General features: G+C 43.2%; 1 protein-coding gene across 10 annotated transcripts in view; it reads left to right on the forward strand.

Annotated features, from left to right (window-relative positions):
• srcin1a (SRC kinase signaling inhibitor 1a) overlaps nucleotides 1-27,997 on the forward strand; it is a 200,166-nt gene that overhangs the window by 114,128 nt on the left and 58,041 nt on the right. For all 10 annotated transcript variants that reach the window (XM_072693175.1, XM_072693178.1, XM_072693182.1 and 7 more), the window contains 4 exons: nucleotides 5,730-5,756; nucleotides 16,698-16,893; nucleotides 20,762-21,057; nucleotides 27,111-27,931. In XM_072693175.1, the coding sequence (XP_072549276.1) occupies nucleotides 5,730-5,756; nucleotides 16,698-16,893; nucleotides 20,762-21,057; nucleotides 27,111-27,931 (1,340 nt within the window). The remainder of the gene's footprint in view (nucleotides 1-5,729; nucleotides 5,757-16,697; nucleotides 16,894-20,761; nucleotides 21,058-27,110; nucleotides 27,932-27,997) is intronic.

Below are 27,997 nucleotides of genomic sequence, written 5' to 3' on the forward strand. Positions count from 1 at the left end.
AGACATTTCAGAGAGCAAATCTAACATTTTTACGAGTAACTGGATCTACAGATCTACAGATCCAGCCATTCTGACCAGTCCTGTTGGCAGCACAACATATACTTCCAGAAATCTCCACTAATTCTGATTAGTAAAAAACACCAAGGTCCACATATCCATAACTGAATTCTGACTACAGTACAAATGCTAATTCAGGTTATCTCTAATGTAGTTTTGACTAGTTATAATGTGCATTTGTGATATGTGCAGTTTAAGATTTTTATGATATATATTTTTATATCTACAGTTTGAGTTTTGACTAGTAATAATTCTACAGATATCTAAAACTAGTCAGAATTAAAGAGTTTTTACTAGAGAGTTACTAGTGAGAATTACATTGTAGGTATCTGGAACTACAATTTTTACTAATAAAAAACATAATTGTAGATATACTGTAGAGTGTGTACCAGTACAAAATCAATTATTAATAAGAGAATGTTGAAATTCCAAATTTAATTATAGTAAAATTAAAAATTCTGTTTATGTTTGTAAAAGTGTATATTTGCACACAGAAAGAACTTCTGTGTATATATTCAGTAAATATCTGTAATAAGAATGAAGTTCATATTCAAATAAAAAAATCATATTAATAATATCATTAATTAATAAATGCATATCATATAATAATCAAATGAAAGTGATATATAAAAACTGAACTGCTGGTAAAATTCATATTTATAATTCAATTCTGATCAAATTCATAAAGAGTATATTTCTTGAATATTTCCTGGAAAAAAAAAATATTTAAAAATTATATTTGACTACATTCTTTTTCTTAAATTACTTGAATTCTTAATTCTCTGGTGTCTAGTTTGTAATGTTTCCATCTACATCGTATTAGTCAATAAAATATCAGTTGCTAATATAACAGGTGATTCCTACTTTTTTAATGGTGTGTGTGTGTGTGTGTGTGTGTGTGTGTGTGTGTGTGTGTGTGTGTGTGTTTGTATCTGCTTCCCTATCTCTGAGGACACAGCTTTAGTTACTCCGGTGCTGCATTTGCATTTCAATCAGCTTTAGTTACTAGAGGCCTCCCCGGAGCAGAACACACTGCACTGAGATGAAAGCAGCCTTGCAGTGTCTCTGTGTGTGTGTGTGTGTGTGTGTGTGTGTGTGTGTGTATGTGTGTGTGAATGAACTTACAAAATATTGTTTAGCCCGTATTACACCACAGATGTATCTGCATTAGTGTGAGCGTGGTGTTCCGCAGATTTCACCCTCCAGCACTCACACACTCACACACAGTACAGATGCAGGGGCCCTACCACAGGGGGCTCAGGGTCACAGGTGGGTTAAGTCAGCAGGTCAGTGTGTCAGTAATCTGTGAATACAATAATGTGAAAAAATGAGGACACCCCATGAAAACCTTGAGGTCATATGGTTGATATGGAGAGTGGTTTCCTCCTTGCTCACCTCCCATTATAATCAGACGTCTTCAGTCTCTTTCTGGGGGGAGATGCTGTACTTTGACAACAGCTGGAGCGAGAGCTACCTGTAGATCCCGTGATGAGATTTTAGGACTGTTGGAGACGTCGTTACTCATCCTGTGGTCTCTGCTCTTGGACTGAACTTGCTAGGACAGCCTGATCAGGTCATGCTGGCTTGTTGTTTCAAATGTTCTCCACATCTTAAACCCCTTACCAGACTCCCCTACATCTACAACCTTCTTTCTGAAGGCCTCAGAGAGCTCTTTGGCCAGAGATCTGGCCATGGTGATCTTCACCCCTCACTTCAACCATCAGGTTTAAATAAGACAGACTCCTCCAGAATCCTCTCTGACCATGTTCTGATCATCTGCAGCTGATGTTCTGCACCTGGTTCTGATTTTAGGCATTTGAAGAAGTAATAAATGTGACACTCCTTCTAATCAATGCATTCAGCTACTTTAAATTGCACCCATTGCTGACACAGATGTGCAAATGCACACACACACACACACACACACACACACACACAGCCTGTCTAGTCTGTAGAGACGTACTACCAATAGAACAGGACTGTTTGGAGCAGATAATTAACATACACCTATTGACACCATGCCTAATGCCAGACATGGGCTGTAGGGGAGTAAACAGCCCCCAGCACTGAGCTGTGGAGCAGTGAAAGAAACTGTGTTCTCTGGCATGATGGTTGGTGCTCTTGTCGCTGTATGCAATCAAATCCTCACAGCAATGCTCCCCCAAAATCTGGTAGAAAGCCTTCTTCCCTGGACAGTAGAGACAGTTACTCCTACAAAAGCAGGATCAACTCCTTTTTATACCCTTGAATTCAAAAGAAACAATAACGAGCAGGTGTCCCAATACTTTTGTCCATGTAGTGTAGGTTAAAAAAGACAAAGGTTTTTATGGGGTGTCCTAATTTTTTGACATGACTATATGCTATTTAACATTTTAGCATCTCAATATAAAGCATATCTGATGGCATTTGAATGCAGGTGTGTGTGTGTGTGATTATGCGGTGTGTGAGGGTGTGTATGTGTAACTATCTAAATGGCCTATCCGGTCTTCTTTATCTTTTGCTCACCTCGGGTAATGGTGTGTGTGTGTGTGTGTGTTGTACTATCTACACAGCATATGCTACAACCCTCATCCCATTCCCAGTTCAGTTAAGGTATTTGTGTGTGTGTGTGTATGTGTGTGTGTGTGTGTGTGTGTGTGTGTGTGTGTGTGTGTGTGCTCGCTGTGGGCCGTAGCCATGCTGATAAGAGCAGAGAGAATAAGCTGAGAAAATGAGAGATATGGAAAGTGAATTAAAATTCATGGGCTTGCTCGGGATGTCTAATTTCACTGGGATCAGGAGGTCTTCCTTGACCACTGATGCTTCACCTCACACACACACACACACACATATGCTCACATGCACACACACTGATTAAATCCTTTGCTATATTTCACTCCGTTCCTCAGAGAGACAAAGAGAGAAATTCAGCCGCTCGTTTGCCTTTCCTTTCCCAGTGGTCTCTGCAGAATTAGCGCCAGCATATCTGTGTTGAGTTAACCTTTAAAACGCAAGGCTGGATTAAAGGAGTACTCCGCAGTTGTTCAACCTGATCTCTATCTGCTGCTTATCATCGATCACCACTGATAATGCTTTCATTACACTTCTCTAAACTTAAAACAGAGCCGAAAACCTCTCGTCTCGAAACTCACTCAGCGGGCAGTTGCTGAAGCCCGCGGTTAAATATTTTAAATGCACGACTCTGAAACTACAACCACTGCAGTTATGGTGTTAAGAGGAGACAGGTCTCTGGGAATGCCATGGCAAACCCGTTCTTCATCCAGCTTACGAACACTGGAGCAACAGTTAACCCTTAAACAGCCTATGTCCCGCCAGCCTATGTCCCGCCACTCCTATTACTGAAGACTAGTCCCACCAGTTTGTACAGACGTCCCTGTACGTACTGAGTAATACACCTTAGGGGTTTAAGCCAAGCGTATCACTTAATATGTCAATTGATCGTCATATACATCACATTATCAATCATGCCATGCTTGGTTTATTTGTCACATGATCACACAGTACTGAAATGTCACATATGATCACAGTATTTATAATGTCATGTGATCCTATATTAAAGGTAAAGAAGCACAGCTAAATGTGTCCTCCGCATTTGACCCATCTGTGATAGTAAACACACTGATAAACTAGGGGCATTAAGCACACACACACCCGGAGCCAACCGAGGGAGAAGGGCGCTTTGCTCAAGGGCCCAACGGTGGCAGCTTGCCAAGCCTGGGTATCGAACCCACAACCCTGTCATCAATAGCCTGGAGCTCTAACCGCTGAGCCACCACTGCCATTGTTACTCATGTGATGTCATTATTGATGGTGTCACACGCATTCAGACTTGCCTCATGTGATCACATGTTGTATCTCAATAATATCACAAATGATCACATTATGTATGGTATAATGTTTTTTCACATTGGGATTGTTTAAGTCACATAATCACGTGTTATTGATATTATATCACATGTGATTGTGATTTAATAATCTCCATGTGATGTCATGTTAAAACTGTGAAAACATGACACCATACATAATCACGTATTATTGATATTATATCACATGTGATTGCTCATGTTACACATCATTTATCATATGTTCCCACGCTCTTCACATACTGTCACATGCTGTCACATCACTTTATTCAGGTCACATAATCACATATCAATGTCATAGAGATAATCATATGTGATACTATATCAGTAACATGTGGCATTGTGACTGTGATCATATCACATTGTGTATGCTGTTATGTTTTCACAGTTTTCTCATGCTGTCACATGATGGGATCAGTCACAATCACAAGTCACAATGTCACATGTTATTGATATAATATCACATATGATTATCAGTTTTCACATGCTGTCGTGATTGTTTCACATAATAAGTATTGCATATGATCACATTATTTATGATGTTAGGTTATCACATGTTGTCATATGATGGGATTGCTTTGTTTAGGTCACATGATCACATATCGATATTATCGATATTGTTTATGATATGATATCGGCAACTTTCATGTGCTGCCACATGATGTGATCCCTTTAAGGTGCGTTATCACATATTATTGAGATAGTATCACATATGATCACCTTATGTTGTGTCATCAGTTTTCACATGACATTACATGATTATTAATGTCACTTAATCACATATCAATGTTGCCTATGATCACATTAGTTATGATGTCATGTCATCACAGTATTCACATGATATCACATGATGAGATTGGTTTATTTAGGTCACATGATCACATATTATCAATATTATCTATATTATTTATGATACCATTGCCATACACGTTATCAACATAGTATTACATAGTTTTCAGATGATGTCACGTGATTACAAAGTCACACAATCATAATATTGATATATCACATACAATCACATCTTTCGTGATATGTTATTACTGCATTGGCGTGATATCACACGTGACTGCTTTATTTAAGTTACATAATGTCACATATGATCGCTTTTCACATGTGATCACCCTGCTCACCCGATTTCACACGTTTACTTGTAAAGATGTGATCCCATGCAAAATGCATGACATGTGATGTGTGTGTGTTGTAGTTACGGTTATTAGTATTTAAATTTTTAAAAAAAATTTAAAAAAAAAACTTTTTTTTGCACGACTTGAACTTTCTGCTCTGTCTTTTGTACCGTTTGATATCGAGCTTCGTGGTTCTGCACATGGTATTAGAATAGACTTTAAACTTGTAGTTTCGTGAGGACCCGTAAAGAGCTGTCCGAAGTGCATGGCTGGGGCAGTGGGAGGCAGGCCCGCGTGAAATCGGCATGCCGTGTGTTTAATTCATCCTCACCCGCTCTGCTGTGATCCATTGTGGAGCGGGGGGCATCGGGGGGCTCGGCGCGGAGAGGCTGAAGTGAAGTGCCTGCTTTGTGAGCCTCAAGATGAAATGGAGCCCCTCAGTGCAAACATAAAACAAGGAATGCCGCGTTCTGCTTTAAGAGGATGGTGTGAAGAGCGGGTGTGAAGAGCGCCGGTAGCATAATGAGCTTTTCATTTATTCAATATGATGTCCATTTCTCGGCGTTCTCTCTCCCGCCAGGCTGACTGTCAGCGGAATGAAAGTGCTGAGAGTGTTTTTCACTTTTCTGTGGGAGAAAATGAAGTGAATATCTAACTTTGCCCCTCTCTCTTTCTCTCTTCACAGCAACAGCCAAACTACTGGAGTTTTAAGGTCAGCACTTTAAGTGATAGTCCATCCTCCTGAATGTTTATGTGTGTGTGTGTTTGTTTGTGTGCCTATACAGCATCCTGTGATTTGTGTGATGTGTGTGTATTTGTGTGGGTCTGTATCATTATTTGTGGTCACTACAAGTTGAGACTTTACATGTGTAGGTGTGTAGATGTCAAAGATAAAGGAAATATCTACATACGCTAAATGGACAAAAGTATTAGGACGCCTGACGCTTCATTGTTTTTTCCAAAATCAAGGACATTAAAAAAAGTGGATCCTGCTTTTGTAACTGCTTGAGTAACTGTCTCTACTGTCCAGGGAGGAAGGCTTTCTGTTAGATTTTGTAGGAGCACTGCTGTGAGGATTTGATTGCATTCAGCAACAAGATCGTTAGTGAGGTCAGGATGTTGGATGGATGATCATCACCACCTCACCTCATCATCCTCAACTCCCCAGCTCTATCCGAAAATTGGATGGAGCACAGTTCTTCCAATGCTGGGGGGCTTTATACCCCTCTAGCCCACGCCTGGCATTAGGCAGCAGCACGGTGCCAATAGGTTGATGCTTATCTGCTCCAGAGAGTCCTATTCTATTGGCAGTACTTCTCTACAGGGGCTAGACAAGCTGCGTGTTAGTGTGAATTTGCACATCTGTGACAGCAATGGGTGCAGCTGAATGCATTCATTATTCAGAAGGGGTGTCCACATTAATTTGGACAGTGTGTATGTGCAGGTATAGAGTCTCTCCAAAAGAGACTAGCTGGGAAAAGCAACCGGGTAGGCTCTGGACCTACTGTGACCCTGACCTGAAAGAAATGTGGATGTGTGTAAGCGCATGATGAGTCGTATAATCTCACTCCACCTCACTGCTTCCTCTGCCTCTGCTCCATGGTTTATGTATATGTGTGTGTGTGTGTGTGATATGCACTGTACAGGACATACTCATGCGTGTGTGCATCTGTCTCCAGCTGCCCCGCGGGCCGCTGAATATTGATACAGAAAGCAGTGTGAGTCAGCACACAGTGACACAGCTGTAGCTGCAGCCGCCGTGTTTGCTTACAGTGTGCTGCAGGGAAACCCCTTTAAGATGCTGCAGTCGTTAATGATTTATGGTAGCCCGTCATAGTGACACTGTTTAAGCTCTTAAACTGCGCAAAGCAGTAAAGCACTGCCCTGATTCCGTTTTAATGAGTAAAATGCATTAAGGTCAAACATGAGTGAACTGAGAGAGAATTTTTAGGAACCTTCTAGGAACCTTTTTCTTCTAAAAACCTTCTCTTGAAGGTTCCTCCACAGTTTCAAACAGAAGAACCTCCCCAAAAGCTCCTCAAGGATCTTACACTTTTAACAGTGTACAGTGACATCTGTCCAGGGCTGGACGTATTAGGCTGCAAGCGATTGGTCAGTTCTTGAAGGTGGTGAAGCAGGAAAAATGGGCATGCCTAAGAACATAAGAAACAAGCTGTGATGGGTAGACAACTGGGCCAGAACATCTCCACAACATCAGGCAGAACTTGGTGGGAAGTTCCAAAAATATGCAATGGTCAGTGTCTGCAGAAAGTGGTTTGTGAAATGACAACTGATGAACCAGTGACAGGGTCACTGATGAGGCTTGCATAAAAGATGTCCCACATTGGCTATTATTATCATTGGAGAAAGGGGGAACTGACAGATGGGGACCACCAGTGTGAAGGTTGCTTCACTTTCAGGCAAGAATTGCTTCTAGAGGTCAAGGTTTACGTTTACATTTACGGCATTTAGCAGAAGCTCTTATCTTGAGTGACTTACATGGTAACTCGTATTACAGAGTTGGGCCAGTGTAGTGATAGGAAGACGCTAAGAAAAAGAGACGCTGAAAATTGGGCTTTGTCTGATTTGGTCTTTTTCAGACCACATATAGGCACGAAAATAACTGTATTGGAAACGTTGAGTACCATCCCAAACTAGTCTTTCTGGACATGATCGCTGCTGTTTGGAAACTCCCATCCGTCGTCCCATCACCCAAAGCTTTTGACGAATGCTATTACAGCAGTGAAGGGCCGCCGTCCAATGCAGCACACTTAACTTGGGCGTAGATGCTGGTAGACCTGTATGACCATACGCTTCCATACACCTACAGATTTAGCTTCTTCCTTCACACTATGGCCTTCGCCACGTCCAAATGCAAACCATACTTTTAGCCAATTATTAACCTCTGCTTTGCGATACATCTTCCACACGTCTGAGACACTCACTGGGGTAGTTTTTCAGAAGTTTAGGAGTTTCAGGGTTCGCCTTAGTGAAAGGAACTCCTAATGCTTCAGCATACCAAGAGACTGTGGTCAATTTCATGCTCCCAACTTTGCGGGAAGTTTGTGGACGGCCCCTTCCTGTTCCAACATGACTGCGCTCCAGTGCACAAAGCAAGGTCCATGAAGACATGGATGAGTGGGTTTGGTGTAGAAGAACTTGACTGGCCTGCACAAAGTCCTGACCTCAACCCAATAGACCTGAACTCCATGGGGATGAATTACAGCGGAGACCGCAAGCCAGGCCTTCTCGTCCAAAATCAGTGCCTGACCTCACAAAGGCGCTTCTGGAACAATGGTCAAAATTCTCATAAACACAGAAGAGTTGAAGCTGTTATAGCTGTGAAGGGTGGCCCTGACATCATAATAATAAACCGTATGGATTAAGAATGGGGTGTCACTCAAGTTCACATGCGTGCAAAGGCAGGCGAGCGAATACCTTTGGCAATATAGTGTATCTCCAAAACGGTGACTTTACATGGCCAAAATGCTCTTGACTTTAAATGGAAGTCAATGCAGAATACGAGTTTATTCCAGGTCTTTTAGAGCATTTCTATTGGTCCATTCATCCAGAATTATTTACAGAGTGTTCAGAGCAGCTACAGGGTTCAAACCATGGAGAAAACTAAAAATGGACAAAAATTGGTCCATGTTTTTGATTGGACAGGAGTCATATATAAGGGTAGTAGACAGGGAAATTGATTTGTGTGGATATGAGATTGGTGGGTTTGGTGTAGACACACAGGACGGTACCAAGATTTTCTTTGGACATAATTTGAATATGTGGCTTTAAAAAGACAGGTCATCCAAAACGGAAGCGGAAACGAATCAGATTCTGTCACTTTAATGAAGCAATCCTTCAGATTACATTTTGATTACATTTTTGAACAGGTAATCGGTAACGGATCTGGATCTGTAACGGACTACATTGTAAATGTAACTCTCCGAACCCTTCCTGCACAGGCTCGTCATTTTGTATCGGATTGCCTGTAGCATGCATGTAACCAGATATTTTCCTCAGGCTGTGAGAAGAGTTTACATACAAACACCTCGGTCTTAATCGATAATCGAATGGATTCAGTCAGACTGGAGAAAAGCTCTGCATCTAAGCACCCACAGCCGCTGATGGAGTGCTAATCATCAGAATCCTGGATCATCTCTGGAACGTTCTCTCCCAGAACAGACGCTAATTTAAAAGCAGTCTGCTCTCCTGGCACGCGGCACCTGGCTGAAATTGAGCTCTCACCGAAATCGTAGTCAGAATCTTGGCTTATCCCGGCTCTTTCTTCCCTCCGCCGTAAAACTGAAAACTCAGTTTTCCGAAGCTCCTCCGTATCCGGAGGTAAACATTTGTTTTGTCTGTCTGACCGTAATCTCTCTCAGGACTCTGATGAGCCTCTCCGGTTGTGTTTGCCATTAGAGAGCAGTTCTTTACAAGCACTCTTCAGCAGAAGCTGAGAGGTTTATCTCCTCACCTTCAGCTCATTCAGGAGATTTGTATACACACACACACACACACACACTCACACACTCAATCAGGTTGGTAGCTAATCCAGTTTATCATCAGATGATCTGATGGACATGGTTGTGAGGGGCTGCCATGGTCCCAGTTTTGGAAAAGACGAGTGTGGAAGAACTGGAGACGTCTCTACGTTTTTCATCTGATGCTCTTCTACCCCCGTCTATTTCACAACCCCCTACCTGCACAGCAGTGTGACATTATCTCTCGCCCTCTCTCTCTCTCTCTCTCTCTCTCTCTCTCTCTCTCTCTTTGTCTCCCTCCCTCTCAGCAAACGACAGAATCAATCATCAATCTGCTGCAATTTGGTGCAGCGATTTCAGCTATGCAGACCAATTTCAGCCTGCATGCTGAAGCTAACAATGGAGAGAGCCAAAGAGACAGAGAGAGAGAGAGAGAGATGTGGAGAAAATAAGACACCCCATGAAAACTATTGTCTTTTAAAAGTCCAGATTTAAGTATATGGACATTTGATCTCTTTATTTGAGAGGTAAGACTAAAGATGGCCAGAGATGTCCTTGACAAAGACCAGGACTTCTTGATTGGACAGATGAATATTGAGTCTTGTCCTGGTGTTGTTTTTGACAGTTAGGGCTTCCTCCTTGCTCACCTCCCAGGGTTATCAGACTCGCTCCGTCTCTCTCTGATGGTAGATGTTGTGCTTTGGCATCCGCTGTGGTGAGAGTGACCTGTAGACCGATCTGTGATTGTTGGAGACTTCTTTATTCTTCTTGTGGTCTCTGCTCTTCCCACCCAGCTAAAACCAATGAAAAAGACATTGAAAGGATGACTTTGCATGATGTCGTTACAACATTGACATTTGGTTGGACAGTAAAAGGTTAAAAGCTGTCTTTTAGGGCCTCCATCTTCGGCCAAGTTAACTGTGCTGCTTTAGACGGCGGCCCTTCACTGCTGTGAGGGCATTCGTCAAAAGCTCTCAGTTATGGGATGACACGCTGTTTTCTGAACAACAGCAATCATGTCCAGAAAGACTAGTTTGGGTTTGTACTCAACGTTTCCAATACAGTTATTTTCATAGCTATATGTGATCTGAAAAAGACGTCCACTTTGGACAAATTTGGACCAAATCAGACAGACTAAACACAAAGCCCAATTTTTAGCGTCTCAGCGTCCAACCAGATTTGGTGCACCACATCTGGTGCAGGATGAATGTTGAATGTCCGATGTTTAAATTTGTTAAAAAAGATGTGAGATGAGAGAGAGGTAGAGAGAGAGGTAGTAGTTGAGAGAAAGATAGAGAGAGAGAGAGAGAGAGAGAGAGAGAGAGGTAGTAGTTGAGAGAAAGATAGAGAGGGTGAGAGCGAGAGAGAGAGAGAGAGAGAGAGAGAGAGAGAGAGAGAGGTAGTAGTTGAAAGAAAGATCGAGAGCGAGAGAGAGAGAATGAGAGAGAGAGAGAGGTAGTAGTTGAGAGAAAGAGAGAGAGGTAGTAGTTGAGAGAGCGAGAGAGAGAGAGAGAGAGAGAGAGGTAGTGGTTGAGAGAGAAAGAGAGAGAGAGATTTGTAGTAGTTGAGAGAAAGATAGAGAGAAAGAGAGAGGTAGTGGTTGAGAGAGAGAGAGAGAGAGAGAGAGAGAGAGAGAGAGGTAGTAGTTGAGAGAAAGAGAGAGAGAGAGAGAGAAATAGAGAGAGAGAGAGAGAGAGAGAGAGAGAGAGGTAGTAGTTGAGAGAAAGAGAGAGAGAGAGAGAGAGAGAGAGAGAGAAATAGAGAGAGAGAGAGAGAGAGAGAGGTAGTAGTTGAGAGAAAGAGAGAGAGAGAAATAGAGAGAGAGAGAGAGAGAGAGAAATAGAGAGAGAGAGAGAAATAGAGAGAGAGAGAGAAAGAGAGAGAGAGAGAGAGAGAGAGAGAGAGAGAAATAGAGAGAGAGAGAGAGAGAGAGAGAGAGGTAGTAGTTGTGATTGAATGTAATCCACACTCCAGCTCTTATTTCAGCTTTATTCTAATCTCAACTGGAGCCCACTTCCATCCTGCAGAGAAGCATGTGTGTGTGTGTGTGTGTGTGTGTGTGTGTTTGTTTGTTTGTTTAATATGGGTTATTAGATTTAATGCTCTAATGCTCAGTGAGGGAAAGAGGACTCTATTTAACTCCTAGATTGTAAACACTGTCGACAGGGACTGTGTCACACACACACACACACACACACACACACACACATGCAGATGCACACATGAACATTAATAGGAGCTCACAGAAACCTACACTCACATGGGAGAGAACAGAATTGACTGTGCGTGTGCAGTGTGTGTGTGCTGTGTCCAGTCTGGTCACAGTGGTGGATAAATGGCACCATTATAGTCACAGAGGGGGTCATCCATCAGCATTTCACCTCTGAGAGAGAGAAAGAGAGAGAGAGAGAGAGAGAGAGAGAGAAGAGAGAGAGAGAGAGAGAGAGAGAGAGAGAGAGAGAGAGAGAGAGGCAAGTAAGAGAGGGAGAGAGAGAGAGAGCAAATGAGAGAAATATAAAGCAAGTAAGAGAGGGAGAGAGAGAAAGACAGAGAGAAAAAGCAAGTGAGAGAGAGAGAGAGCATGTGAGAGAAAGAGAGAGAGCAAGTAAGAGAATGAGAGAGAGCTAGTGAGAAAGACAGAAAAGGCGAAAGAGAGAGAGAGCAGGTAAGAGAGTGAAAGAGAGGGAGCTAGTGAGAAAGACAGAGAAAAGGCAAGAGAGAGAGAGCAAGTGAGAAAGAGAGAAACAGCAAGTGAGAGAAAGAGAGAGAGCAAGTAAGAGAGAGAGAGAACAAGTAAGAGAGAGAGAGAGCAAGTAGGAAAGACAGAGAAAAAGCAAGTGAGAGAGATGATTAAAGTAACGATGATAAGTGAGTAACGGCAAGCAAGAGAGTAAAAGAGAGAGAGAGAAAGCGAGAGAGTGAATACGAGAGCGAAAGGAAAAAAGAGAAACAGCAAGTAAGAGAGAAAAAGAGAGAGCGAGAGAGAGAGCAAGTAAGAGAGAGAGCTAGTGAGAAAGACAGGTGCAAAAGAGAGAAACAGCAAGCGAGACAGAAAAAGAGAGAGAGAGGGAAACCAGTAGGAAGAGTGAGAGAGTGAGAGACATAGAGAAACAGAGAGCAAAGATCAAACAGAGAGAGAGGAACTCTGCTCTACTACTCTTCTACTCTCTACTCCTTATGTCTAAAGTAGCCGAATGCATTCATCAGAAGGGGTGTCCACAAACTTTTGGGCATATAATGGGTGGTAAATATTTGATCAGATGATTATTGGACTACAGTGTTTCTAATCATCAGGTTGCGAGTGAATGGAAATGATGTCAGGGAGTCTGATACAGCTGAGGAAAGCAGAGCTTTTGGGAAAGCGGCTTCTCTCGCTGTGCGGACGCTGTCCCTCTCCACCAATCGTCTCGCAGCTTCTCCCTCACAGCATCCTGGGAACTCATTATTGCTGAGGGCTGAGATGTGGTCTGTTCATTAAACAGCGTTCAGCACTCGCTCTGAGAAAGGAAGCGTACGCTAACACACTTCCTCCCTCATTATGAGAAGCATCTCCTGAATTAGGGTATCTGAGAGAGGCAAGAAGGCCTATTATCACTCAGCAGTCTCCTCCGACCAGGAGAATCCCACCTTCTTGCCGCGACTTCACTTCTACGCTAGCCATCCCGCTCCAGTAGCAGTCAGCTACCTCGACATCCCAACCTTATACACACACACACACACACACAGCTTGTCTAGTCTTTGTAGAGACACACTGCCGATAGAATAGGACGCTCTAGAGCTGATAAACATGAACCTTTTGGCACCATTTATACCCCTTGGGCTAGAGGGGTATAAAGCCCACCAGGATTGAGCTGTGGGGCAGTGGAAGAACTGTGCTCTCTGGAATGATGGTTGGTGCCCCAAACGGCACTTTTAGGGATGAATTGGGGAGTTGGAGATGAGGTGGGGTTATTATCGTTCTTGTCACCGAATGCAATCAAATTCTTACAGCAATTATCCTCCAAAACCTAGTAGAAAGCCTTCTGCCCTGGATAGTAGAGACAGTTACTCCAACGAAAGATAGATAAACCTTATTTTAATGGCCGTGAAAAAATGAAAAAGCAGGTGTCCCAATACTTTTGACCATATAGTGTACTATCAGATGTGTGAGTGTGTAGAGCTCCACCTTTATCTTTACTCCAGCTTCCAATCTTCTCAGGAGACTCACTTTTAGTGCACCTCCTAAGTTCCTTCTTAGATGTTCAATTCAAGCCAAGTGCATTCAATGATGTTGAGGTCTGGGCTCAGGTCAGATCTATCATTCTGAGAACAGCAGCAGCTTCAGTGGTTTGATCTGTCCGGTTGCTCCTCTCCCTCAAACAGAAAAGCTTTATGTTCAGGGCAGTGCTGTTGGTGGTCTACCAGGTCTTGCTTGGTTGTTGGGTGGGTTACATAAGCATCTTCACCTCGTGTGGATGTTCTTTTAAAAAGAGCTTGTAAGTCACATAGTTGTATGTGGCCGGGCTGACGAACAGTGCAAACATGGCGGAGAAATACGTCCAGTCAATCCAAGGAAAGATCCAGATTAATATAAACGCTTATGCTAATTAACTCATGAACTCAAGGCCTATTATTCAGCCATTAATCCTAATATTAATGCATTCAATCATTCTAATAACCTCTTGAGCCTCAGGCCTGTTATTCAGTTATTAATGTGAAATGTATCACTCAGTCGCTGCTGTTACATACATCTGTAGGTTATGTTGTTTTCTGGAGAGAGGAAATGAAGTGCTTGTTTGGGGGCCCTTTTTAAGTGATTTAAGGGGTTAACTATCACCCACTTTTAGCGACAGTTGGAATCCTGTATTGCAGTGATTGTTTAATTGTCCATCCAGTTTTGATTGATATTCAGCTTGCCCACGAACACTAGCAAGTGCAGGAACTAGCCTTCCAGCCTACAGTCCAGCCTGGTCTCCAGAGAAGTTTGTACATATAATAATTAGGGGGACCAGACATCCTGTTTTTGCCGTTGATGTGTCCTCTTACTCTAACCTGTGTTAAATGTCCAGGATTTTCAGCTTGATTTCACATCTGTGTTTTTGTTCTACAGTCATCAGAAATGTGATGATGTGCTGATTTGTACAGCTTTAAACATGTCTGTTTAAACCCCACCTCCTCACCGCCACAATAACCCTAACCCTTAACCTAAGCCTTAACCCTGATCTAAATTTAACCAAACCCTTAACTTTAACCATAATTTAAATTGAACCAAACCCTTAACCTAACCCTGAACTTTAACCCTAATCTAAATTTAACCAAACCCTTAACCTAACCCTGAACTTTAACCCTAATCTAAATTTAACCAAACCCTTAACCTTAACCCTAATCTAAATTTAACCAAACCCTTAACCTTAACCCTAATCTAAATTTAACCAAACCCTTAACCATAACCCCTAACCCTAATCTAAATGTAACCAAATCCTTAATCTAACCCTTATCCTTAACCCTAATCTAAATTTAACCAAACCATTAACCTAACCCTGAACTTTAACCCTAATCTAAATTTAACCTAACCATTAACCTAACCCTTAACCATAACCCCTAACCCTAATCTAAATGTAACCAAATCCTTAATCTAACCCTATCTTTAACCCTAATCTAAATTTAACCTAACCATTAACCTAACCCATAACCCCTTAACCCTTAACCTTACCCTTAACCTTAACCCTAATCTAAATTTAACCTAACCCTTAACCTAACCCTGAACTTTAACCCTAATCTAAATTTAACCTAACCATTAACCTAACCCTTAACCTAACCCATAACCCCTTAACCCTTAACCCTAATCTAAATTTAACCAAACCATTAACCTTAACCCTAATCTAAATTTAACCAAACCCTTAACCTTAACCATAACCCTTAACCCTAATCTAAATGTAACCAAATCCTTAATCTAACCTTTATCCTTAACCCTAATCTAAATTTAACCAAACCCTTAACCTAACCCTGAACTTTAACCCTAATCTAAATTTAACCTAACCCTTAACCTAACCCTGAACTTTAACCCTAATCTAAATTTAACCTAACCCTTAACCTTAACCATAACCCCTAACCCTAATCTAAATGTAACCAAATCCTTAATCTAACCCTTAACCTTAACCCTAATCTAAATTTAACCAAACCCTTAACTTTAACCATAATTTAAATTGAACCAAATCTTTAATCTAACCCTAATCCCTAACCTTAACTCTAATCTAAATTTAACCAAACCCTTAATCTAACCCATAACCTTAACCCTAATCTGTAAAGACCCTAACCTAAGAGTCCTGTGCCGCCACTGTTTTCTCAATTCTTCTTTAAGAACATGACCTGGCCTGGGTTGTGTATATTTGGCAAAACAGCGCCACCAGTGGACAGAGGCCCCTCAGATGTATCATATGTATGAATGTGTTTATGCAAATGTTGCACATGTCCTGGGGTGTACTTCAGTGGTATAGGTACGAGTTGTATGAGATCTCATTGCACAGTCTATGAAGCCAAAAGGCTTCTATAGTGCATATTGCTGAAAAAAGGGATAGTGCTACATAGAACCATCTTTAAATGGTTCTTTAAAGAACCATCTACAAAACATATTCCACCAATCCTACATTGTTTTTAACCAGGTAAGGAACCACTGCATCAAGCACCCAGATGGTTCTCTAAGAAGAACCCTTAAAGAACCCGTTTTAAGAGTGTAGTTGATCAGCCAAGAGATGCTAGGAGTTGGGTTGGTTGGTTTTCTTCTGGACACTGGAGCTGTGAGGCTAACAAGTCATGGAAGTCTACAGAGATCAGCCATAACATTAAGACCACCGGCCTAATATCGAGTAGGTCTCAGTACTGTGTGCCACCACAACAGAGCTGAGCATTCGAGGCATGGACTCCACAAGACCTCTGAAGATGCCCTGTGGTATCTGGCATTACCAAGCCGTTAGCAGCAGATCCTTTAAGCCGAGAGATGCTCAGGGTCTGTTTTCTTCTGGACACTGGAGCTTTGAGGTTAACAAGTGGAAGTCTAGGTCACCCGCACCCCGTGGAGCAAACCTCAGACACCAAACATGTCCTGGCTGATCCACCACATCTGGGGTGAGGAGGGAACACTGTATGGTCCAAACTAATGCTGTAATCTCTGCTCTCTCTTTCCCTTTCCCCAGAGTCGTAGTCCACGTCACTCTCAGTCCACTCAGTCTGGTTTGGCTGACCAGGCGTCCAAACTGTCCTTCGCATCAGCCGAGTCCCTGGAGACAATGTCCGAGGCCGACATGCCGCTGGGCTTTAACCGCATGAACCGCTTTCGCCAGAGCCTGCCACTGTCCCGCTCCGCCAGCCAGAACAAACTGCGCTCTCCGGGTAACACACACACACACACAAACACACACACCCCTCCCATACATCTAGCCTGACAGCTTACATGCTCATTGATTTTTACTCAATCTTTAGCGGTCAGTTAAAACTCTGTCCTCGCTGCACATAAACTCCCAGCTCAGGCTTGCATGTGCTCCTTTCTGTGCATGGTGCTTCCACGTGACTCTGTATGAGGGTAGGTTTACGTGTGGCTGTGCTTCACCTAATCCAACTCAGCCTCATGTTATTACACCTTTAAACTGCAATTAAATCAGACTCAGTCTGTTAATGTGGTATTTTTGTGTGACAGACCAGTTTATGAGTTGGTAATGGTGTTATGTTCTGGGGCAAGTGATTATTTGATGGTTTGGTCAGACCTCTTTGAAGATTTGCTCAAATGTCTTTGATAATTTGGTCATATCTCTTTGATGGTTTGGTCAGACCTCTTCGATGTTTTGATCAGATCTCTTTGAGGATTTAATCAGATGTCTTTGATGATTTCGTCAGATCTGTTTGATGATTTAATCAGATCTCTTTAAGGATTTGATGAGATCTGTTTGAATGTTTGCTCAAATGTTTTTGATAATTTGGTCAGATCTCTTTAATGGTTTGGTTAAACCCCTTTGATGGTTTGATCAGATCTCTTTGATGATTTCGTCAGATCTGTTTGAGGATTTGATCAGATCTCTTTGATGATTTCATCAGATGTCTTTGATGATTTTGTCAGATCTCTTTGATTATGTCAGATCTCTTTTATTATATTTGGTCAGACCTGTTTGATCATTTGCTCAGATATCTTTTATTATTTGGTCAGATCAGTTTACATATTTGCTCAGTTCTGTTTGATGGTTTGATCAGATCTCTTTGAGGATTTGATCAGATCTTTTTGATGATTTCCTTAGATCTGTTTGATGATTATGTCAGATCTCTTTTATCATTTGGTGAGACCTATTTGATAATTTGCTCTTAGAGGATTAGGTCAAATCTCTTTGAGGATTTGATCATATCTCTTTGAGTACTTGATCAGATCTCTTTGAAGATTTGATCAGATCGCTTTGATGCTTTGCTCAGATCTCTGATCATTTGCTTAGATATGTTTAATGATTTGGTCTGACATCTTTGGTGATTTCCTCAGATTGGCTTAATGATTAGGTCAGATCTCTTTCACAACATTTGCTCTAGGATGAAGATGCTGACCGTTTTCTTAGAGTCCGTCTTGTAAAGTAATTGTAAATGTTGTTCAATTGTAAGTCCAAAAGTCCATGAGAAATCAAACCTTCTGCCCTCAAAAGTAATTTGCTCTACAGCAAAGACCCTCTCTGGTCAGTGAGCAGGCGTTCAGCAGATATGTCTAAACTTAAATGATGACAGCATGCAGCTTTGGGCCCTAAGCCTCAAAACGTCAGCTTAACGTTCCAAACATCCTGGAGAGCATTTACACTCGAGCAGTCTGTGGCCAGGCTTCAGGGGTTGCTTAGTATCGTAATTGGATTTCAGCAAATCTGCCCTGATGGGCAGTGTGTCTGTGTGTATATATGCACACGCTCTTCTCTGAAGATGTTTCCTGATTGCCTATTAGCTGAAGCTAACCTCATGTTGTGGTGTTGGCCGCTAACTGCTTTCCACCTCGTTGATGCTGAATGACAGGGCAGTAATTGTAGCCTGTATGTCACGTTAACTGAATTATTTACAGCGCTGTTTGTCCACTGTGGCGATTTACTACGCTAATTATGGTACTATTTCATACTGTACTGTGTCTCATATTGGTAGCAAGCGATGCTATAGAGCCTCTTAAATCACTGCTCTGCTTGTTGTCTGTGCTGGGCTATCATTCTTCTTCTTAGTGACTAACACAGGATGCTAAATTGCTGTTAGCGGATGGTCAGGGGGGTAAGCCGCTGGGTGTGATGGCCTGTCCCAAAGTCTACCCTTGTGGTTTTGTGTCTCATTTCTCACATAAGGACAGTAAACACATACTAAACTCAGCCTTTCCTGAAAACTACACTGAAGCAGTGTTGTCCTGATGCCCCAGCCGGCCACCAACATCTATAGACGTTGTCATCTGGTTTAATTAAGGTTGTGACGTCGGGTGACCACAATTCAGTGTCAGGACAATGCCAACGTCAATTTGACATAGATTTGTGATGTTGAACTGATGATATCTGGTTGGTTTTAAGTTATTGTGTTAAGTATCCAAAATTCAACATCCTCCATTTGTCACATACCAACGTCCTACTGATGTAAAATATGTATGGAGATCAAAACCCAATGTCTGCTGAACTTCATTTAGTTAACGTCCACACAACGTGAAATTTTAACATTGTTAGACATTGATTTGAGTTGGTTTTTAACCAAATTTCAACGTCTGTCTAATATTAAAGCTTGAGGTCAACCCAATGTTGATTTTTTTACGGATATGTGACTTTGACTACAACCAAAATTCAATGTCTGTCTAACGTTGAAGCTTGAGGTCAGCTCAATGTTGGTTTTTGACAGATAAGTAACTTTAATTTCCAACCAAACTTGACGTCTGTTCATCATTGGAGCTTGAGGTCAACCCAGTGTTGGTTTTTGATGGATGTGTGACTGATTTGCAACCAAAACTTAACGTCTGTTCAACATTGGGGCTTAGGGTCAACCCAATGTTGTTTTTTGATGGATAAGTGACTTTGATTTCCAACCAAAACTTAATGTCTGTTTATCGTTGGAGCTTGAGGTCAACCCAATCTTGTTTTTTGATGGATATGTGACTTTGATCTTCACCCATAATTAAATATCTGTCTGACGTTGGAGCTTAAGGTCAACCCAATGTTGGTTTTTGATGGATGTGTGACTGATTTGCAACCAAAACGTAACGTCTATTCAACGTTGGAGCTTGAGGTCAACCCAGTCTTGTTTTTTGATGGATATGTGACTTTGATCTTCACCCATAATTAAATGTCTGTCTAACGTTGGAGTCAACCAACTGTTGGTTTTTGACGGATATATGACTTTGATTTCCAACCAAAATTCAATGTCTGTCATATTTAATTTACATCTCTTTGACGTCTCTTTCACATCTGTTTGATGATCTGCTCATATTGCTTTGATGGTTTGCTCAGAACCTCTTTGATAATTTGGTCAGATCTCTGATGATTTGCTAAGATTTCTGTATTGGTTTGATCAGACCTCTTTGACAAATTGAAGGCGTGAATGTTTTCTTAGAGGCCGTCTTGTAAAGTAATTGTAAATGTTGTTCAATTCCAACTCCAAAAGTCCATGAGAATCAAGCCTTCTGCCCTCCAAGAAATTTACTGTACTCTACAGACCATTGTTGGTCAGTCAGCACGCCTTCAGCAGATATGTCCAAGCATAAGTGACGACAACATCTAACGTCTAGCTTTAACATGTAGCTTTGTCTAACATCTGTCTAACGTTGGAGCTTGACGTCAACCCAGTGTTGGTTTTTGATGAATATGTGACTTTAGGTCAGCTCTGTGTTGGTTTTTGATGAATATGTGACTTTCATTTCCAGCCAAAATTCAATGCAGATGTCAGTCCAGAGTGTAACACTTCACACACACACACACACACACACACACACACACACACACACATATAATACATATAATAAGCAGTAACTGTAAACTCTGCCTACAATAAGTGAATATTCATTGATTTTGATGTACTTAGAATTTGGAAATGCTCATAATCGTTCAGTAGAATTGGTCAACAATGCTGATTTACACTTGACTTGACTCACAGTTGATCCACCAACAGCCAAAAACAGCCAATTTTTAGTTTAGCCAATTAATTTCTCTCTCTCTCTCTCTCTCTCTCTCTCTCTCACACACACACACACACACACACACTCTCTCCTCCTCTTCCTCTGCAGGCGTTCTCTTCTTGCAGTTTGGTGATGAGACTCGGCGTGTGCACATCACTCATGAGCTGAGCAGTCTTGAGACCTTGCACGCGCTCATCGTCCACATGTTCCCTCAGAAGCTGACAGCCAGCATGCTCAAGTCGCCCAACACGGCCATCCTGATCAAGGATGAGGCACGCAACGTCTTCTACGAGCTGGAGGACGTGAGGGACATCCAGGACCGCAGCATCATCAAGATTTACCGCAAGGAACCTGTCTACGGAACCTACACTGCTGCAGCCCATCTGGCCAATGGAGACCTGAGGGTGAGTTTATGTGTGTGTGTGTGTATGTGTGTGTGTGTGTGTGTGTGTGTCTTCACAGCTGTGGTCATCAACATTCCTCCTGGGGATATATGCACATGCTTGTATGGAGCACGAACATGTGCACTAGGGGGCACTGTTTCTCACTGTTCACACCTAAATCTGACTGCTGTTTTTGTCATAATTTTCCTGATGAATGGACCAATGGAAAAGCTTCATCATAAGGTCTGCCAGCCACATGCACCATGTGTCCAAATGTTTGTGGACACCCCTTCTAGTGAATGCATTCAACTACTTTAGGTTGCACCCATTGCTGACACAGATGTGCAAATGCACACAAATACAGACACAGCTTGTCTAGTCCCTGTAGAAAAGGCTAGAGGCGTATAAAGCCCCCCAGCATTGAGCTGTGCAGCAGTGGAAGAACTGTGTTCTGTGGAATGGTGGTGGTTCCCCATCCAATACTTTTGGGGGTGGTGATCATCCGACACCCTGCTCACACTAACACTCTTGTCGCTAAGTGCAATCAGATCCTCACAGCAATGCTCCTCCAAAATTTAGTAGAAAGCCTTCTTCCCTGGACAGTAGAGACTGTAACTCCAACAAAAGCAGGATCAACTCGTTTTCCAATACCCTTGATTTCAGAAGAAACCATTAATGAGCAGGTGTCCCAAAACTTTCGTCAATTTAGTGTAGTATAGCCTAGCTTAATCTGGTCTAGCATGTTCATGTTAAACCCTGTAGTATTACTCAGTTTACCTTCAGATACCACTTCTGTGTCTCTCAGCTCAGTCCAGCTGTCCATGAGGGGGCGCTGTAAATAGCATGATTTGTATTTACAACAGTGGAGTAAAAGTAAATTACGCTACGCACCTGCGGGGGGAGCCCAGGAGCAGAAATAAATACCAGTTCTCACATAATACTGCTCAGGGATTCACACAACCTCCATCCCCCTCCCCCTTTCCTGTGTCTCAACACGGACACAGTTTTAATCAGCCTTTGGCGAGAGCAGTTTCTGAGTGCAGTTTAATGGCTGCCAGCAGGGGTGGAGTTCTGATGGGCCTACAAAGACTTAAAGAGAAATGAATAAGAAAGAGATATCAGGACCAAAGATAGAGATAGGAGATTTCCCCATTAGCTAGAGTCCCTATTAGTCAGTCCACAGTGGTTTTGTTTGCCCAGTAGGCGTGTACGATATCCCCCAAAGGGCACCGGCTTTGCATCCCAGCATGACACGGCATCTTCAGCGAGTCCCTCAGCGAACCCACTGTGGCTGTTTTATTAAATGATCTTCAAAGCTGCTCACATTTTTATCTCTAAACAGCATTTTTCTGGTGTTCCTTCTGACGTGCTCAGACTCTGCAGGGAGTTTTCCTTTTTTTTCAGCCACTTTTATTTCCCGCCTTGAATCATCTGACTTTGTTAGTGCGTGAGACGTGTATTGCCAAAGGAGCAGGTGATGTCTCCTCTTTGAAATGTGTTCATGGTTTAGCCACACTTTGCTCATCAAATGCTCCTTCCTCCTCTCGGAGCGAGAGATTCGTCGCCGTCTTTGAGTCGAACCCCTTGAACTAGCATTAGGCTTGACTCGGGATGTAAATGCTTTATGTTTTGCTTGTTTGTGAGGCATGTGTGTGTGTGTGTGTGTGTGTGTGCTTGAGGATCTGAATGTTTCATTCTCTTTTCTTCACCTTCAAACCTTAAATAAACCATCAGGTGTTTAAACGTCTCCAGAAAGAGACAGTTTCTTTAGAGCAGAAGCAGCAGGCCTTTGAAAACATTAAAGTCTCAGCCACTTTGTTCCCCGACAGTGTGTATGTATGTGTGTGTGTGTGTGTGTGTGTGTGTGTGTGTATGTATGTGTGTGTATTTCAGTCTCGTCTGACCAATCCGCAATGCAACAGAGAGGCTACAGTGCATGTCAAATGCTCTGTCAAGTGTATGTGTGTGTGTTAGCCTGAGCCAATGCCTTAGAAATCCAGAGGCCCGCCACTCAGGCTGAAGAAATCTGAGGGCTGTATGATGTATCATTTATTAATTGCTATCACGATACAATGTGAAAATGAGCCCCTGACAAACCACATGAACCGGAACCTATTACCACCATGCCTCGTGCCAGCCGTGGGCTAGGGGGGTATAAAGCACCCCACCCCCCCAACCCCAGCATTAGCTCCGGAATGATGGTTGGTGCTCCAACCAGTACTCTTGAATGCCATAAAATCCTCACAGCAACAGTAGAAAGCTTTCCCTGGACAGTAGAGACAGTTACAGGGAAAAAAACTCTTTAATACCCGTGATTTCAGAAGAACAAATGAATGATCAGGTGTCCAAATACTTTTGTCCATATATTGTAAGGGCAGGAAATGAGAAAAGATATCATGGCCCTCTAACCCTGGCTTTCTAAGATAGGGATATGTCATAAGAAGGGTTTTATGAAGGGCATTGGTGGCTCAATAAGTAAAGCCCTGGGATATTGACCACAGGGTGGTGGGTTTGATACCCAGGTCCACTTAGAAGCCACTATTGTGCCAATGAGCTGCTTCAGGGCCTTGTTCTGGACCCTCTGTTCTGATTGGAACTTCATTATATTGTATTATTATTATTATTATTATTATCCCTGATCATAAGGCAAGTGCCAAAACACCCTTTTTTGTCCATACTGTGCAGCCCTAGTGTGTGTGCTGGGATGGAAGACAGGAGGAGAAAAGGGTGAGGAGGGGGACGGCTATGGACAGATAAGATAAATGGTTGGAGACAACACAAAGCGAGAGTAAGATAAATGTAAGTGAATCAACAAAAAGAAGAAAAAGTACCATTTAGGGGAGCAGCACGAAAGGATGCGAGGATAAGGGACAAAGGGACAGACTCTTTCTTAGGGATTTAAACAAATCTCATTATAAAGAGAAAAAGATTGTCTCTGACTGAGTGAATGAGAGAGAAAAAGCGCTGTGGAAGAAAAGAACAGCGGGCATTACGCGAGCCTGAGCCTCGTTCTGGCTGGAGTGAATGAATAAGCAGCTAGTTCTTCTCAGCGTCTCAATGCCAGCATCATGTTATCCAGTGTTAAGACTATAGATCAGGCTGGGCTGGATGAAAGCCATGAACACACTGACAGGAGAAAAGCGTCCCCTGCTTATACACTTTTGAAGGTTCTTCAATTAAAAACAATGGAGGAACCTCTTGAGGGTGCTTTAAGGAACCTTCAAGAACAGGTTTTTAGAATGAGACAGGAAGAAGGTGTCCACTGCTTTTACTCTGTTAAAAGTTTAAGATCCTTGAGGAATATTTAGAGGTTCTTCAAGTTGATATACCGGCTTACCGGACACAGTTAAAAGTATCATATCCTTGAGGAACATTTGAAAGATCTTCAAGTTGAAACGATGGAGGAACCTCTTAAGGTGCTTTGAGGAACCTGAACAAAAAGGTTCCTTGAACGTTCCTCAGAGCATCTTAGGAGATTCCTCCACAGCTTAAAACTGAAAAACCCTCATAGGTTTCTCAAGGATCTGATACTTTAAAGCAGTGGACACATTCCTCCTGACTGCTTCTAAAAAAACTGTTCTTGAAGGTTCCTTAAAGCACCCTCAAGAGGTTCCTCCAATGTTTTAAACTGAAGAACCCCCAAAAGTTTCTCAAGGATCTTATACTTGTGTACAGTGTACGGTAGGCCAGTACATTGAGCGCCACACCAACGACCTTTGGACCTGCCCTCCTTATCTAATGTCCTTCAAACTTCAAGGTCAACCATGGAAGGTTGTCTGAAGGCTGTCTAAATACCTTCCATCAGCTAACTAGCACTGATATCAGCGAAGTTACTACTAATGTCTGAAATCTGTCTGGAATCTTTCCAATAAATTAGTCAAAGTTCTGTCTGTATTTATTTAGGCATCAGTCACACTGAACCAATTCTGAACTGGTCAGCGAACAGATCCCAGAAGCTTCTGGCAGCTCCTGACCCAGCTGAACTTCATCGGTCCTCAAACACATTTGGCCCAGTGTAAATGACTGGGTACAATAAGCTGGATGAGCTGGTTTCTGGGTTCCTTACTGGCCACCATAAGCTGTGCACTTTGGTTACTCTGGTCTACCAGCATGACCAACCTGACCAAGCCAGTAGCGGCTTGGTGCCCTCTGTTCCAGTCAAAGCTGATCAAAATCAGACCCAGGAAAAAGTGTGTGAGACAGAAAAGGGACTAGAACAGAATCAGCATAAAATATTCTTTGGGATTTGAACCCATTTGAATCTCATTAAAGAGAGAGAAAGTCTGCCTGCGAGAGAGAGAGAGAGAGAGAGAGAGAGCGGCATTGTGAAAGAAAAGAGTGGCAGCAGTAAGTGAGCATCAGCTTCATTCTGGTTGGGGTGAATGAATAAGCAGCTAGTTCTACTCACTGCAAGGTTCTTTGCTCGTTGTGAGGGTGCTCAGCTCAGAGCGGGTCTCAATACCAGTGTCATGTTATCCAATGTTATGGCAGTAGTCGAGGCAAAGGGGGGGTGAAAGCTCTGAATAGGCTGAAAAGCTCTCTAGAGTCGAATTACCTTGATGAAAAGAAAGCAGGGGAAGCAGAAAGTCTGGAGCTTTATTCACAGTGAACGTTGTGCTCAGTCTGTCTGTCTGTCTGTCTGTCTGTCTCTCTCACTCTCTATCTGCCCATCTCAGAGTAGTCTCTGAGTCACAAGTTCTGTCTCTCTCTCTCTCTCTCTCTCTCTCTCTCTCACCTTCACTACATTCGCTCTGTCTGTCTCTGTCGCTTCGCACTGCAGTAGAATTAATGCCTTTCAGAGCTTTCTCGGCTGGCTCGGCCTGGCCCACGGCTGCAGAACATGACACTGCCACTCATGCTGGTCTCCATGACGACCGTCTAGCCACGTCGCTCAAGAGGGGACCGAAGTCCCTGCTGGACTTGTACCCGCTCATTCATATTAATGGCCTCTGTGACTTAAGTGCCTGTACTGTGGGCCTATATGTTATAATTAGCATTAGCGACGGATAATGGTTGTACTGCAGCGTGGACTGGTGGACTGGTGGGATTTTTTTTTTTGTCCTCCCCCATAGAGATGGTCCACATGTCCTATGGGTTGTCACACACTCTCCCCTCCTCCATCTACTCTTCGTTCGGTGGCCTTTAATGGTACGTTGACCGGCATCCATCCAAAAAATGCACCTCTTGTCATTGATTTCAATTGGAACAGTGACCCGACTGATTGCTTGATGGTCCTGGTCCTGGTTCAAAACCGGCACCCTCAAGCTCGGCTACGGTTTGCAGCTGTCCACATGGGCAAGGAAAAGCTTTCAGATGAGGCAAAGGCTCAGATGTTTGGCCACAGTGAGACATACAACTCCAAGAAGACTGATCCAGCTGTTAAGCATGGTGGTGGTAGCAACACGTCCTAAGGTTGTCTTGCTGTCAGTGGAACTGTTGGGCGTTTAGCAAAGTCCTAAACCCACTCTGGTGTGTGTGGTGCATGTGTGTGTTAACTGCACAGATGGGTGTCTTAAAGGCTGAGGCCAAATTCCATCTGTGTCCAACACAAATGGTAAATGGCGACATGCCATTGCCTTCATGATTTGAAGGAGAACAGTACATTGATGGTCAGGAACATCCCAAGAACCACCAGACTACCTTCCACTATAAGCTTGACTAAAGTTCGAAGCTGACCACAGGGATGAAGTAAACACCTTCCCCAGTGTTGAGCCATGTTCTCTGGAATGATGGATGATGTTCCTTCCTTAGTTGGGGAGTTGTGGATGAGGTGGAGTGGTGGTCCTCCAACATCCCATGACCTCACTAACGTCCTTGTAGCTGAATGCAATCAAATCTTCACAGCAGTGCTCCTCCGTAATGTAGTAGACATTTTTGTTCTCTGGAAAGAAGAGACAGGTACTTCAGCATAAGCTGGATAAACTCTTTTAAGACCCTTGATTTAAGAAGAAACAATGAATACACAGGTGTCCCAATACTTTTGTCCATATTATTATTAAATGATGGATATGTTTATTATTGATTATTAGCAATATAAACATAAACTATAATAGTTTTGTTGTGGATCTTCGCAGAGAGAGATGGTGTACACATCCCGTGAGTCGTCGCCCACTCGTCGCCTGAACACCCTCCCCTCCTCCACTTCGTCCCCATCAGGCTCTTCGCCCTCACGCTCTCGCCTGTCCTACGGCGGTGGAGGTCGGCCTCCTTCTTTCGGCGGCCCAGGTCACCCTCACCAGTCAGGCGGCTCTCAGCATGGACACCACCCGTCTCCCTCCCATGTGCCAGGTGCTGGGGGCTTGACTGCTTCTCCGTCCGCCATCCTTGAGCGACGGGACGTAAAACCTGACGAAGAATCGTCCAGCAAGAACATGGTGCTCCTAAAGAACGAGGGCCTTTACGCTGACCCCTACAACCTGGTTCATGAGGGGCGTCTTAGCATAGCCTCCACACAGTCACTGGCCACCATCGCTGACCCTTTTAGCTTCCCTGTGTCTGGGGGACTCTACCGGCGGGGATCTGTGAGGTCACTCAGCACGTATTCGGCCGCAGCACTGCAGGGGGACCTGGAGGACCAGCTCTATAAGCCAGGAGGGACCATGTACTCGGATGCATACGGCTCCGGCTCCTCCACGCTGACCATGGGCTTCCGGCTGCCCCCATCCTCCCCTCAGAAGGTCCCGGACGTCCAGCTGCGAGACAGAGACTCGTACTCTGGACCACCAAGCCGTGGCTCACCCGTCAGGCAGAGCTTCCGAAAGGATTCGGCCTCCTCATCCGTCTTCGTGGAGAGCCCCAAGTCCAGGCCCGGCTCTAGCTCAGAGCCGCTAGGGGATGTGGGCAGAAACACTTCAGGATTCGGCTCACCACTGGCCGGGAATGACACGGACACACAGTAAGTAGAAGGTGTCTGTGACGTATGAGAGGCTGTGTGGTGTAGGGGGTTGTGTTTGCCAGTGGT

Source organism: Salminus brasiliensis, chromosome 12 (genome assembly GCF_030463535.1).
Source record: "Salminus brasiliensis chromosome 12, fSalBra1.hap2, whole genome shotgun sequence".
Taxonomy (NCBI): domain Eukaryota; kingdom Metazoa; phylum Chordata; class Actinopteri; order Characiformes; family Bryconidae; genus Salminus; species Salminus brasiliensis.